Here is a 14,924-nt window from a genome sequence, read left to right on the forward strand (position 1 = left end):
CGTGGGGGAGGAGGTCACAGAGAAAGAGGGAGAAGCAGGCTCCCTGTTGATCAAGGAGCCCAGTGTGGGCCTGGGATCATGACCTGAGCCAAAGGCAGACGCTTAATGGACTGAGCCGCCCTCGTGCCCGTGCCTGGATATCATTCTTCCTATTTGCTAGGATGACATGAATGGAACTATATGAAGAAAGAAAATATTTCAGTATGTACTCGCAGTGAGGGTTTCATATCCACAGATTATACACTGCACGGAGATAGACCAAGGAAAAAGAACGCATGGTCCCTAGTTGTCCAAGTTTTTATTAAGGAGTACGGGAGAAAAAAAGTTTATATCTATGGGATGCATTTTCAAAGTACCTTATATGCCATAGAATGATCCAAGTACAGTTTACTAACGAGAAACCTCAAGTGCAAGGGGTTGAAGAACTTGTCCAAGATCTCACCTTTGGGAAGGGCTGGGGCAGGTCTTCAAAGTCAATGTGGTCTGATTCCACAGCCAATGTTCTTACCCGTGACACCTGAACACACTACCCCTCTCAGATCTTTATCTATTTGCTATTATTTATAACTCTATGTCCGTATTTACACTTACCTATAGCTGTGTCACCTGGAACTATCTATTTAATACAAAATATTAACAAAAATAAGTTAACAATCAGAACCACATGAAAAATGAATAGGACCAAGGGAAAGCTACACAGATCACAATGTCTGTATGGTCACGACTGGAGCTTCAGATGTGGTGTTTTTGCTTCTCAGTGTCAAAGAAAAGAGGAAAACATGGTCATTTCAAAGTGCACATTGTCTACCTGGGGCAATAAGCTAAGAAAGGTAAATTTTGGAAGAGTTCGTGGAGAGGGTGAACTTGTGCAATGTCTTCACGGAAAAGAGAGAGGCAGGTTGGTGCAGAGGATATGTTCTTCATTGGTGATTCTCAAGCAGAGGCAGCTGCTGCTCTGGGACTTGGGGCAGAAGCTTTCACACTGCATCCCGGATGGCTATGGACCCGTCTCTGGAGGGTAGTAAATCTCTGTTGAGAATTCTGCTATGGCTGCTGGGCTGCTAACGGCACTGTACTAATCGGGTGCACAGGGGAGAGTCTCTCAGGTGTAAGGAGGAAAGGGAGGAGAACACCTGTTCTAGATAAAGGGAGTGGCAGGAGTCATTTATTCATTGGTTTCGTGTAAAAACATTCAGCATAACGCCATGTGCGAAGGTAAGAAAAGTAGAGCATGTGTTATGTTGCAGAATGGATGAGAATTCAGTGTGTCCATGTGCCACACTGTGTTAAGAGCTTCACATATATTATTTCATTTCATCTCCACCACAAGTTTGTGAAGTAGGAATAATGCCCATCTCACAGGTCAGAAGACTTGAGCTCAGAGAGATCAAGTAACTTGCCCAAGGTAACCCAACTCTGAAATGCCAGAATGGAGTGCCAGTCAGGTGCTGTCTGTCCCTACCCAGCCTATTTCTGCTCCCCATTTTCAAAGACAACCCCCCCAACCCCACTTGAGCAACTCCAGGGGGCAACATTCCCATTTAATTCTATGTAAATGATTCTCCTGGACCTCAACTGCGGAGGGAAATCAAAATGGCTTTGATGAAAGCATACACTCTCAAGGGGTTTTTAGCCTGATTGTAGAATAAAGACAAGTATGTGCACATGTCCTAAAAACAATATAAAATACCAAACGAGGAGAACAGAGGTTGGGGGATTCTTATGCTGGGATTGAAGGCATGGCATCTGGGAAGATGTAGGAGCAGCAGCATTTGAAGTGAGCTGAGAAGGATGGCTACAAGTTCAACAGATATTATGGTGTGGGAGAGATACTTTCTTGGAGACACAGTGGGATGTTCTGTAAGGCCTTTCCAAGGACTTGAGATTAGCACAATTCTGCTGGGAAAGGTCACACTAGTGACATCATGGAGGAATGAATTCAGTAGAAGGGACAGCAAAGGACAGATCTGAAATCCAAGTACACACCTTGACTGATATCTCTCCAGTTCTGTGTATGCCTCATCTTCTCAATCAGGGAATCCAGAACTGCTTAACAGAGTGACACTGGTGTGTGAAGTCCCATCTAGTGCTCCAGTAACTTAAGTAACTCAGAAAATTAGGAGGAATTTTGAAGGAGGAGGCAGTGGAATCGGGTTTTAGGACCTCACACTCCTCTTTTCTCCTCCCTGTTCCACCTTCCATTCACTCCATCTTTGAAACATCAGACCTTTCCCTCCCAATGTCTTGGCAGTGCCAGTTTGGGGAAATAAAGGAGTTAGTTTTGTAGTTCCAAAAGTCCAACTTGGAGAGAAGAAGGACGTGCTTGGCCCACAGATAAGACATCTCTGACTCCTTCGGCCTGCTCTCGAGCATTCCTCCGCCATGCCCCATAGCTCTCTGATGCCTTCAAGAGAAATGCATAATTTGGATTTGGGTGCGACAACCTGCACATGTACCACAAACAGTCGAAGAAGGAACAGAAAGGAGAGTGACCTCAACTGCCACTAGGCCTGGGGCCTTGCGGACGTGAAGAAACGTGCTCCACAGAGCTGACTGCCGTCTCAGAAGTGTCCGGAAATGGGTTCCATAGATCTTACTGCTGTGTAGGAAGAGATTTAAACTGCCCGGAAGTTCTGAACTCTGCTCCCATGCTGCCTACAGGGATGAGGTGGAGCTGTTGCCAACCCCCACCCCTACCCACTGTGACATGCTGCCCCGCCCCACCAGAGGGGACAGGTCTGGTGTTATGTGGAGAACTCAGTAAGCAAGGAGATAACGTTTTCTGAAAGTTCTGACAATCGGTTGGAAATCTCAGTGGGAACTGAAGAAATCTCAGCTGGGAAGAGAAGGGTGAGTTCAGAGGCCATCATCAAAAACTGGGATGCCTTGTGTGTAAAGAGAATAGGAAAAATGCAGGGGAGTGATGAAAGGGGAAGGAGGTGTGAGAAGGAATTAAAAAGGGAAAGCCAAAAAGCTTTAGAGGAAAGAGAAAAAGGAGAGAAGCTGAAACATGAAAGGAGAGAAGCTGAAACATGAATGGAACTCTACATTTCTTAGATTAGTTTCAGTTCTGAACTTCAGTTTTGGGGCAGTGATTAGGAGACACGTCCCTGGGAGCCCAACATTTGTTTTTTCCTGCTGGTAGTTGTATCCTGCTCTCCACCCCGCTGTTTTTGCTGCTATTTTAGAATCGACTCAGCCTGTGTCATCTAGAGCTTGTTAGAACACTGATGGCAACAGATTTAGAAATCAGGCAGCCAGCTTTATGGGACCCTCTGGCTCTTCTCTATTACTTTTTTTTTCCCCTAAGTTTCCCTGGAGATGTGGGTTAGAAATGAACTCTCAGGGCATTTGCCAATAGATATAAAATTGAGTGCCCTTAGTGTATCACCTGTGACCAGACAAATGGCAGCCCAGGAATGGGAAAGGTAGCCAAAGTGTGAAAACAAGACTTTTGTACTCCAGTGGGATTCACTTACACAATTTTAAGTTAAAACACAATATGGATTACTGGAATTTAGCAAAACACTGCAGTTGATGCTGGAAAGCAGAAGGGTTTGGGAGGCATGGGTCTCTTCTCGGCTCTGTCTTTCCTGGTCAAACTTTTGCCTGCTCCCTCCTGGGTCAGTGTAGGGCAATGTTACTATGTTGGACATTAGGGGCGGCGTTTCAATAATAAACGTGTGTGTTAACATTTTAGGAAACCACAATGGAAGGAGCTGGACGGGACCCACTGGATAATGTGTAAGAAAATGAGGATGATAAAGTTCAGTAGAGGAGCTGCTATGTGAATGTTCTGCCCCAATCCATAGCGAAGAGAACCTCCATGATGCAGGACCAGGACATTATCTCCCTATGTCCTGGGACCCTTCCTGCAGAGAAAAGACCCTAGTTTCAGATCTTTGAACTTCCTCATACCAAGCATGGTGGGGTTTTCAGAAATAGCTAAGACCTCAAAAAGCAAGTCAGTCTTATTTGGAGAAAAGATCCACTCCCTCCCCTGGCCCCCATCCAACCGCTAGACCTACTTGACTAGCGTAGAAAACGCGCAGCATAAACTCCTCAGGAGACTGTAACAGAAGGGACTGGAGATATCCCGTTCACCCTGGCAGATCTTGAAATGCTTCATAGCTGTAGCTTGGGTTCTATATACTCCCTAAAATTAAAAAAAATAAATAAAATAGTAACTTGGAGCATAATTGTTCTTATGAAAAAAAAAATTTCTGCTTTATAAAAGGTTTGTGTTTTAATGGGTTCCATTTATAATATTTAAAATTAAAATGTGATTTGAGGAGCGCCTGGCTAGCTCAATATCAGTCAAGCGGCTGCCTTCAGCTCAGGTTGTGATCCCAGGGTCCTGGGATCAAGTCCTGCATTAGGCTCCCTGCACAGCAGAGAGTCTGCTTGTCTCCCTCTGCTCCCCTGTTCCTGCTCTTTAGATTACTCTCTCTCTACATCTCAAATAAATAGGTAAGAAAATCTTAAAAAAAGTTTTTTTTTAAAATGTGACTTGACTCCAGGAATTTATTCCATGTGAAACACTACAGAAATCAATTTATCATGGCAAATTATAACAGGGTTGCTTAGACATAGTAACAACAGAAGATGGGGGAATGAATGAGATTACCAGTGAAAATCTTCTTAAGGCTCCCCTGTTTTCCTGTCCTGAGCTCAGTAAGAAAGATGATTTTCCTGTAGGCAGGAGATGATGGACATACCGAAATTAGAAGTCACAAAACAAAACCTTGACTACCTGAACTCAGACCTTGAAAAGGACCTGCAGAGACTGGATGAGGCAAATCAAGTTCTTCTCAGAAAAATTCAAGAGAAGGAAGAAGCTATTCAAAGGTCAGTCTTTGCAGTTGGTGAGGGAAGGGCTTCTCCTCAACAGAATGCCCTTTGGAATAAAGAGAAGGTGGGAGGAAGATTTCCTTTTTTGTTGATAAATCTTGGTGTATGAAATTCTGAAGCATGAACTGTGATGCCCCCAGAGGCTTTACGTATAGATTTCAGCATTAAATTTCCATGAAGCTGACGTTGTATTGCCAATGCATTTGGGACTCAGTCTGGCCCCCCAAGACCTTGGCTTCCTTAGCTGAGGCACTGGCAGCTTCCTTATGACTAATCCACATCTGGTGTCTGTATTTTTCAGTCTGGAAGGAGAGATTGTCCTGTCACTAGGACAAGCCAGCGAGAGGGAGGAGTTGAACCATATCAAACCTGAGGAGGAGGAGACCTTGAGGAACCTGGAATCAGAGACAGTCAAGTTGGTAAGAAGGTATCTAGAAAAGGACTGTGTGATGCATTTGGCTTCGGTCTCCTGCTGCTCTCTCATTCCCTGGGGATCATCATCCATGGTCCTTGCTATGTCTGGAGAAATCAGTTAAGAGTGCTCGAGAGAGAAGCACTTGTCGTGAGGGCCCCGTGCCTGGGCTCCCTTCCCATTTCCTCTGTGTGGGGCCAGAGTGTCCTTCTCTCCCTCAGCACACTTATCTGCAGACCATATTTTAGAGACCCAGGGAGAGGGAAAGTACAGAAGCAGAGCAGTTGTATCCTCCTTTACTTCTTTTCCACAGGAAAAAAGTAACAAGATTCTGAGCAGGAATGTGGTGGAGCTTCAGAAGAGGGTAAGGGAGCCATCTTTGCTGAAGGCTCATTTCTTAGGAATCTTGACAAAGTCATCTGAACTCCAGAACCCTCTAGTCAGAAAGACCTAAGAAGGGGGTGCCTGGGTGGCTCAGTCGGTTAGGCATTTGCCTTCGGCTCGGGTCATGATTTTAGGGTCCTGGGATTGAGCCCCACATCAGGCTCCCTGCTGTGTGGGGAACCTGCTTCTCCCTCTCCTTCTGTCTGTCTCTCCCCCTACTTGTTCTCCTTCTCTCTCTCTCTCTTTCTCTCTCAAATAAATAAATAAAATATTTAAAAATAAGAAAAATATTTTTAAAAAGAAAGACCCAAAAAGGAGCAACTGGCTAAACAGATGTGCTCCGTCCCCTCTGCCACTCACAGCGTCTATTAGGATGAACACCCCATTTGTTTCCTGGGATTACAGATCTACTGAGAGAGCTAAGGGACTGACTATGGGAGAAAAGATTTTTCTCTTCCTGCCCCAGCCGTTCTGTGCCTTCCTCCTTGCTCCCTGGGCAGTTGTTTTCATGGCCTATGGGAGGCCATGCCAGCCCAGAGTCAGGCAACTCCCATGAGCACACTTTTCTATCAAGTTTATACCTGGGATCTAAGTTCATTAACCACCACCATTCCATAGCCCTGCAACCCCAAATTCTGCCACGATCGTAGCTTTTTATGTCTCTGTGCCTCACTCAGTTCACGGTTTGGGGGATTTCAGATTTCAAGGAGACATAAGAAGGATGACCTCAATAAAGAAACCCTGAAGCCAATGTTGGCAGAACTGAAGGTGAGTAGAAGAGCAAAACTAGAGATTTTCTGAGAGATGTGTGTCAAGTCTAAGTTCAGGGGGAACTGCTTTCAAGGACTCTCCCAGGTGAGGTATATCTGTGTGCTTCTCAGAGGAGAGCCAATGTCTCCTTTACCTCATGGCCTGTGGGGCATTCATAACATGACAAGTCAAGTAACCGCAGAGGTCACTTCAATGTCATCAAAGTAGAGGGGATTGCCCCAGACCTCATCAGCCATCAGTCACTAGAACACACATGCTGAAGGCACATCAGGACCCACCAAGAAGCTTGTGTCTGAATGACACAATGTGGATATTCAGGTAGGATGTGAATACAAACTTCCATAATTACACAGAGATGTGTCAATAAGCTTACCTCATTTTTCAAACCCATGGCTTCTAGTCCAAAAATAGTTCTATTTTTAAAATGCAGTTTATCTTTTTCTTCTATGAGAAGGTAGATCCAATGAGGGCGAGAGATTTTGTCTATGTTGATCACTCCTATTTCCCCAAGTACCTGGAACAGTGCCTGGCAATAGTAGATGCTCAGTATTTGTTGAATCAATGAATGAACTGGATGCCCCATAGAGTACAGAAACCCTGCTGGGAAACGTTGTACAGATTTATGTGAGTGCACCCTCAGGGAGAGAAGAGGGAGAAAGAGGCCTGTGAGCTTTGGTCAGCTAGGCTAGAAGAAAGAGGATGGTAAGGCTCAGAGGAAAGGCAGTCAGATGACCGAGGCTTGAATGTCAGCTCTGCCACCATGTGACTTTTAAAGAACTTAAACGCTTAACTTCTTGCCTCTGTTTCCTCATCTATCAGGTAGGGTTAATGAGAGTGCCCACCCGAGGGTGAAAACATGTCCTCAGTCCCTCAATACATGATAGCCATTTTTATCATGTTCTCTACTGGTCTGGAGAGAGGGTGATCATTACCCATTTGCCTTCCACAAAAGAATGCTATTAACTTTCTGCTGTCTTCCAGGGGAGACTACAAAAGTCAATAGAATCCTGCACAAGGGAAGAGAAGGAACTGCTCCAGGTAGAGGCAGTGTCTCCTCACTGAGGGTCTGTCCAGGATGTAAATGGGAGACCACCCCAAAGTCTTAGAAACAGGACTGCTGAAGGCATGGGAGGGGGGAGCAGAACATCTGGCAGAGGAGTTTCTGATTCACATGCAGGTGAAGGGAGTATGAAAACTTATATTCCAGGTACTGGTTTTACCATTTCTTAAACACGCTTTTACCCTTAATATTCAAAATACTGTTGCTGAATCCCAAACCTAAGTGCCCCGATCACCTCTCCTGATGTTTCACCTGACAAGCAAATGACAACCGAGGCAAACAATTTAGTTGGCCTCAAAATTATACCGTGCCTATGAATGACGAGATCACTGCTTTGCGATATACTTGTTTCCCTTTAAAATCAGAAGTTGCTAGGTAACCAGCCAAATGTCCAATGCACCAGTTAGGGTCCCCAGGAGTAGCCCAGGCTTGGTTCTGGTGAGACTTGTTAATTTTCTCTTCTTTTTAGATGGAAAGTGACTACCAATCTTTGCACCAGCTCTGTAAGGACCAGGCCCACTACATAAAGGTATTTTACCTGTAGGGGCAATTCAGAGAAGAGGCAGAATTTCTCCAAAGCCATAGGTTCCTTGGTTTCTCGTTAGGCTAAAATCTGCCATTGGGGAAAATGACTTTTATATGGCAGCAACAACAAAACAGATGTATGTTAAGGATTTACCTTGTGCCAGGTGATGGCATGTATGGTACTTTTAAGCTCTCCACATGCATTATGTTTCTACATTAATTTGTCCAGTAAAACTATGGGGATGCTATTGTTATAAATCAAGAGGGCACTGGGGTTTAGGGGAGTTAGGGAATGTGCTCCGGGAAAGCAACAGCAAGCATCAGAGCTAGGATTTGAATTCAAGCAGAATCCAAAGCAAGAAGTCTTTTTCTTTGCATATATATCCATCTAGTCCACTGTCTCCCAATTTTATTAGAACATTTCCCTACTCATGTGTGCACACTCATGCATGCACCATTTGGAGTATTAGGGTTAGTCTTAAGGAGAATCATCAATGATATCGTAATGAAAATATGGGGAAATTCTTCATTATAACAATTCTTTATTGTTGTTTCCATGGGAAGAAATACCAGGAAATTCTGAGAAAGATGGAGAAAGAAAAAGAGGTGCTGCTTCTTGAAAAAGAAGTGTAAGTTTGGAAAAATGATGTCCGTGATTGAGGGCAGTGACAGTCTCTCAGCCATCTTGGGAGGGTGCAGTGCTTCTCAGACTGGTTTTTGTTTTTTTCTGGGGTTTTTGATTTTTGTTTTTTGATAGTCCTTTCTCTAAGTGATAAAACTATTCTCTCATGCTTTCTCCTACAATTTTTTTTATTGTGTTACTGTTTACACTTAGATTTGCATTCATCTGGAATGTGTTTCATCTATGGTGTGAGGTAAAGATCAAGATCATGGTTTTCTGTGTGGAGAGCCTATTGACCCAGTGCCGTTTATTTAAGAGAACGTGCATTTTTCAGTGGTGCCTTGTTTTATAAGTCAGGTGACCACACACGTGTGAGAATTTCTGTAGTTTCAACTCAGTATCAGGTTGATGTCAGGATTTTTCTTCACTGACTCTCTTTTCCCTTGAGAATGGACCACATTTTCCTGATATCTCTGTATTTTGAACAGTTATGAGTTTTGAATGTTGAACAGTGAATGCTATCAAGAATCTGAAAAATAAATCATCGATGTTGCATGACTTAGAAAAGCACCTTTCATCAGCCCTCAGATTATGTTATATCATTCTGAGATCTGATTTTTTCACCCAGATTCAAAGCCCAGAACGACTCTTCGCAAATAGTGAAACCTGGGTCAATTCTGGTAGAAACCATCCAAAGCAACATGGTAAGTCTTCCTTGTCCCACACTGGAGTTTTCCTTTCTCCCTTTCACCCCTGGGTTCTCTCTCCTTCTCTCCACATCCTCCTCTCCGTTGTAATAAACCTAGAATTAGGACCTAATGAAGTTCAGTACCTTGTTCCACACTATGGCCACTAGGAAGTGGCAGAGTCAGGATTGAAACCCAGGTAGCCAGACTCCTGACTCCTGGGTGGCTCCTGGCTCCCCTGCTACATTGCCTCTCTTTGACCACATGGACAGGCACAACTGTGGCTTTTTCTCATTTCCCATAGGAGAAGACCATCATTAAGAAACAGAAGAGAATCTTTTGGTACAGGTAAGTGGTAGAATCTTGGTTTTTACCCAGTGTGGACCACGTTCACTCTGTAGGAGCGAGTGACTTCGTAAGGGCACAAGGAATAAGGATGAATACACCCATGAGCCAGAAAATATCAGGCAGCCCTAGATTTCTCCCAACACTTCTTTCCTTCCTTTCCTCAACACCAGAGTTATGTGGAACTTGGTGGTTGGAAAAAGTAGCTCTTTCTTCAAGATGAAAGCTGCAGGTTGCATTTTACTTTGCATTTCCATTCTTATGGTTCTTGGTATGACCCATTTCTATTTTTCAGATCCTGAACCTAATCATCTCTGCTATCTTCTTTGCTGTGGAGATGGTTCAGGGCTCATTAATTTTCTCAGTTCTTTTATAGTAGGCTGTAACACTCTAGAAAACAAAAATCACCTAAACTCTCTATGCCTTTTCTGTCTTAATTTTTTCAACAAGGGGACTAACTCTGAAATGCTCCATGTAGCACTTGAATGGAGAGCTTCAATTTATGACATTTCAATATTATTAATGACTGAAGGCCTTAGACCAGATTTCAGTGTGAAGTTTTCTTGGGAGCACACTAGAAAACAAACCCACGCCTACACACCCACACACTTTATTGTTTAACTTGGTCTCTTTTGACACTTGATGTTTAGAAAAAACCTATCCTAATGGTTTTGCCTGGATGTTCATGTCAGAGATGTCCCGATCTTATTTCAAATTCTAGAACTCCTTGCTATACTAGACCAGAAGAAGACCATTGGTCATCAGACTCATAGGTGTGACAGTCCTGAACATTTTCTGGCAGCCCCCCAAAGGCCTGCCTCGTATGTAGTACCTGGAAAAATCTCCTTTGGCAACTCCAACTTTTTTTCTATATGGACATCTATTCTTTCAGAGGGCTTATATGTCAGGAGAGCCATGTACAATTCCTAACCACTACATCCATCTTCTTCTGCTATCATGTATCCCCTACCCTCATCCTTTGGGTCTCCATCCCCTTATCAGTTTTGTCTGAAGAAAGCAATTCAGTTATTTATGAGTGTGAGCTTCCCCTCCTACAGCTGGATCCTGGTCTGTCCCTGTCCCCCATGCTAACCAAGAATGTCTCTTTGTAGACATTTCAGGTGTCTTGTCTTCATGATCATGATCTTCATTAGGCTGCTGGGCTATGTGCTTTTCCACCTGCAGTACGTAAACCCAGACCTTCTTGTGGATACCCTGCCCATGGTAATGAGCAGGGACACCTTGAAGAGGCTGAGGAAGGTCTTATTTCCCCTCCTCACCCTAGAGGTGGAAGACATTCTACCGCATTAGTCTGAAGTAACGTGGGGGACTCCACATGGCCCCCAGTGAAGAAGGGGGACATGGCTGTAGCCCTGAGTCGGGGATGGGTCAAGAAGGAAGTAGAAGCCTTGACTTGGACATATGCCCTCTTCATTTCATTCTAGTCCCTTGCTTTCCCTTTGCAGTGGCTCTCTTTTAAATAAAGACTATGTTTGACCAGTGTTCACTGTGTTGGTCTGTGATTTGGTCTGATTCCTGGGGCCTCATTAGACATTCACAATTTCTACCTGTCTTGAGAAGGCTTCCCCCAGGACTTCCTTTCTCTGCTCCATACTGAAGAAAGAGTAGAGAAAAAATCCCGTCTTCATTTGTAACATTCTCCACTTCCTCTGGGGTAGATATAAAGCTATTCAGTTGAGAAATCATGAGGTGGATATAAGGCTTGCTTTCAGTCCTTCCTGAAGTTTTTAATTGTTATATTATTTATATTTTTATATTATTTTATATATTTATATATTTTAATATAATTTTATATATTTATATATATATATATATAATTTTATATTTCACTATGTATTATTGGAGTGGATGTCCTAAAAAGTTAACCTTTTTTTTTAAATGTACACAGATGGTTTAATGTACATAGTACATTCTCAACGGAGAAGAAAATTACCCTAAAATTCAAGTGACATATAAAATATAGTGCATAAGATCAGCAAAACACGATTTTGCACCTAACTATCATTCCTATTTTTTAAATCCTAATTCAAATGCCATCTCCCCCCATAATGTCTCCTCTGATCCCTCCGGACCTGAGATAGCTTCACTTGCCTTCTTCCAAATGCTCCTTGCACCTTTGGCATCTCCTTCCTCCTACACATTCCTTAGGTTCTCGCTTTCTGATGACCTTTTGTCCTTTCGAGACCCTCCCTAACACAGGTTTTAACTGCACTTCACTTGCACAGTAACGCCGGAAAGGTAGCGGGCACACCCTACGTTTGCTTTGGCTGTAGACATGACCCTGCTCTACCTTTTCTTTTGGGGTCTGGGGAGGAGAGGGTGAAGGGTCTCATGATGACGCCTTAAAAATTAAAAAAACAAAACAAAACAAAAAAATAACTGGTCAACAGCGCCCTCTTGTGGCCATATAAAAGCTCTTGTGTTTCAGCGGGCTTCCTCCAAAAGGGCAGGAAAGCTATCAGTCAGTTGAAGCAAAAAGATGTATCAGTTGTCACTTTTGGACAATTCCCTCTGTGAGCTTTAATAAGTAAAATTTGTATTCCATCAATTCAACAAGTGATACTTTTCCTTGGATCAGATAGGGATTTTGGCACTGGGATTATAGCAATGAACAAAACACACAAAAACCTCTGCCCAGATTCTAGTAGAGGCATATAGAAATATCAGATGATATTGGGTGCTATAAAAAGTTAGGTGGGGGAGGAGGAAGGGAATAATGAGGAGCAGTAGCCACAATGCTCACTTGAAAAGTTAACAGGATAGCCAAGACCTGAATGAGATGAGAAAGCCAGGTGGATGGTGGGGGCTTTGGGGGTGGGGAGGTGGTGGTGCAGCTGATAGGGAGACAGCAAGTACGTAGCCTTGACCTTGGAGTGTGCCTAATGCATTTGAAGTTCCTCTGCTGATTCTGCGCTCATATGTAACAGTCTCTTCATTAAATTCTTCACTGGAATCCTCCAAGTTGAATTCTGGTTCCTGCCAGGCCCTTGGCTGATACTGGCCTGGAGAAGCATTTCTTAGGCTGGAGGGTTTCAGCACTGGAGTGATTCCAAGGCTATAGGTATATGAGAAGAAAATGGCTGCAACCGGCCGAGAAGCTTATACTCAGAGTATTACTTCTTGTGCCATCTCCGGTCACGTAACCCCTCCTAAGTTCCTGGAACTCCCAGGTTCTCCTCTGCCCAGCCCCTCCCAGGTAGACATGGGAGCATCCCAACATTCAAGATTGGCTAAGAAATACGAGCTCAGGAAAATAAGGTTACGGTAGCCCCATGCTTGCAGTCAGCGATCCAGCAGAGACTTGGAAGCTTGAAGATGTGTTGGAAATCCATGTTAGGAAGCACAAATGGTCTTCTCTGCCACCCAGGGAGCCTGCCTCCAAAGGGGCCTGGATGGCTCTCCCAAGTCTGGGAAGCAGAAGAGGGGTCACTGTTGCCTTATGGGAGCCGGGCTAAGCTGGACATCTGAGTTCCAGCAATGGCGAGCTTACCACCCCCCCACCCCAAATCCATCAGTTTCTGAAAGATTTTAACAAACTCATACAAAGCACCTAGCACAACCGAAGGTCCTTGGTGGGTATTCAGCCGCCAAGAGTTTCCATTCCCTTACATGAGATAAAACTATCTAGTAGTTAATCTTAGTTCTGTCTTATAAAGCCACACAGTAAAATAACGGCTTCTGTCACATTTTAGTCACTAAAACGGAGCAGCCTTCTGTTCTCCAAATGAACATTCCGCAGGCCTTCAAGCTGTCACATGACATGGCCTCTAGAATTGTATTATCTTATTTACCCTTCCCTGGACTCCTACCGAGCTGAACAGAAGAGGACAGATGAGGTCTGACTGACCAAGTCCAGTAGCTCTCTTCTGGGGTGGCGGGGGCAGGAGAGGAGAGTGAGAACCTGCAGCAGGTTCTGTGCTGTGCTGAGTGTTGGGAGCTCGACATGGGGCTCACTCCCACGACCCCGAGACCATGACCTGAACAGAACCCAGGAGTCAGTCGCTTAGCCGACTTCACCACCCAGGTGCCCCCCAGCCGAGATCCTTAACCTTTGAGAACATGCATCATCTTACTCTACATCTCCTCTGCTTTGTATTTGTGCATATTAAAAGATAATATTAAGTGCAGGATTTACTATGTGTCTCATTAAATTTCATTTTGTTGGTTTGGTTGCTTCACCTTAGTCTATTGCAATCATGCAAAACCCTAATTCTATGAAGGAATAAATGAGTCTGTTCACAGGGACAGGGACTCCTGGTAGAGTAGAAACTGCTGGAGCACGGAGGCTTGGGTGTGCAATCTCCTTTGGCCTTGTAATCATTGTTGACCCGAGGCAGCTGATTAACCTTTCCTTTAAGGTGGCTAATCATTCTCTCCGCCAGGAGCCTGCTACAACAGCTGCACATTCTTTCAGTCCTCTGAAATGGAATTTCTTTGGGTCTGGAGGCTTGAATTCAATTAAATGGATTAGGTACTCTCCTTACATCCTCTCGCCTCTCTTAAAACTTAATTACCTATTAACTATTTCAGACTATCCTTTTTATCATGCAAAAGATCAATTTCCTTGATAGGGAAGGGTGAGGTGAAATAGGACCCTTATCTATGTACATTATACCTCATGCTCTACCGAGTGGCCTATCTCTTTCATTTCTCCTGTTCCAAACACAGCATTGGAAATGCCTCTTTTAAAAAATGCATTTTATAATATCTTTTGCCAGCCTCAGTGTTTTCTTGAAAAAAAGCACTGAAGGGGCACCTGGGTGGCTCAGTGGATTAAGCCTCTGCCTTCCGCTGGGGGCAAGATCTCAAGGTCCTGGGATCGAGCCCCGCATCGGGATCTCTGCTTTGTGGGGAGCCTGCTTCCCCCTCTCACTCTGCCTGCCTCTCTGCCTACTTGTGATCTCTCTCTCTCTCTCTCTCTGTCAAATAAATAAACAAATAAATCTTAAAAATAAACCAACAACAACACTGAATAAGGAGTCAAGCCTTAGACCCTGGTTCCAGATTTTGTGCTACTTCTCTGATTTTACTTTCAGGGCCCAAGGTTGATTTCGGGGTGCTTTCTAAGATCATTCACTGCACAGTGAATGTACTGGAAGGCAGAGGGGAAGAAAGAAGGACTGATTCAAGAAATAAGCAATAAACCATGCTCTCAAAGACTCTTGAACTGGTAACAGATTCCAACACTCAATATTAAGGTTACAGGTTACTCCAAAGCTTCTCTGGTGTATAAATGCTGGCTTAATT

At 43.9% G+C, this 14,924-nt stretch overlaps 1 protein-coding gene across 1 annotated transcript; it reads left to right on the forward strand.

Annotated features, from left to right (window-relative positions):
* The first annotated feature begins 656 nt into the window (after positions 1–656).
* LOC101680557 (transmembrane and coiled-coil domain-containing protein 5B-like) lies at positions 657–11,153 on the forward strand. Its single transcript, XM_004751028.3, has 12 exons — positions 657–2,850; positions 3,701–3,744; positions 4,699–4,848; positions 5,153–5,270; positions 5,577–5,627; positions 6,347–6,415; positions 7,400–7,456; positions 7,948–8,007; positions 8,568–8,632; positions 9,254–9,329; positions 9,616–9,659; positions 10,769–11,153. Exons 2-12 carry the CDS (start codon positions 3,710–3,712, stop codon positions 10,965–10,967), a joined length of 924 nt encoding a protein of 307 aa, XP_004751085.1. The 5' UTR covers positions 657–2,850; positions 3,701–3,709; the 3' UTR covers positions 10,968–11,153.
* Positions 11,154–14,924: the final 3,771 nt, after the last annotated feature.

Source organism: Mustela putorius, unplaced genomic scaffold (genome assembly GCF_011764305.1).
Source record: "Mustela putorius furo isolate JIRA1106 unplaced genomic scaffold, ASM1176430v1.1 tig00003898_pilon_pilon_pilon, whole genome shotgun sequence".
Classification (NCBI taxonomy): Eukaryota; Metazoa; Chordata; class Mammalia; order Carnivora; family Mustelidae; genus Mustela; species Mustela putorius.

Excerpts from the sequence above, each read along its gene's own strand:
- LOC101680557 (XM_004751028.3), top strand. The coding sequence starts at position 3,710 with ATGGAAGGAGCTGGACGGGACCCACTGGATAATGT. Across the intron at positions 5,628-6,346 it reads TGGTGGAGCTTCAGAAGAGG|ATTTCAAGGAGACATAAGAA; the intron begins GTAAGGGAGCCA and ends GGGGGATTTCAG. Across the intron at positions 9,660-10,768 it reads AAGAGAATCTTTTGGTACAG|ACATTTCAGGTGTCTTGTCT; the intron begins GTAAGTGGTAGA and ends GTCTCTTTGTAG.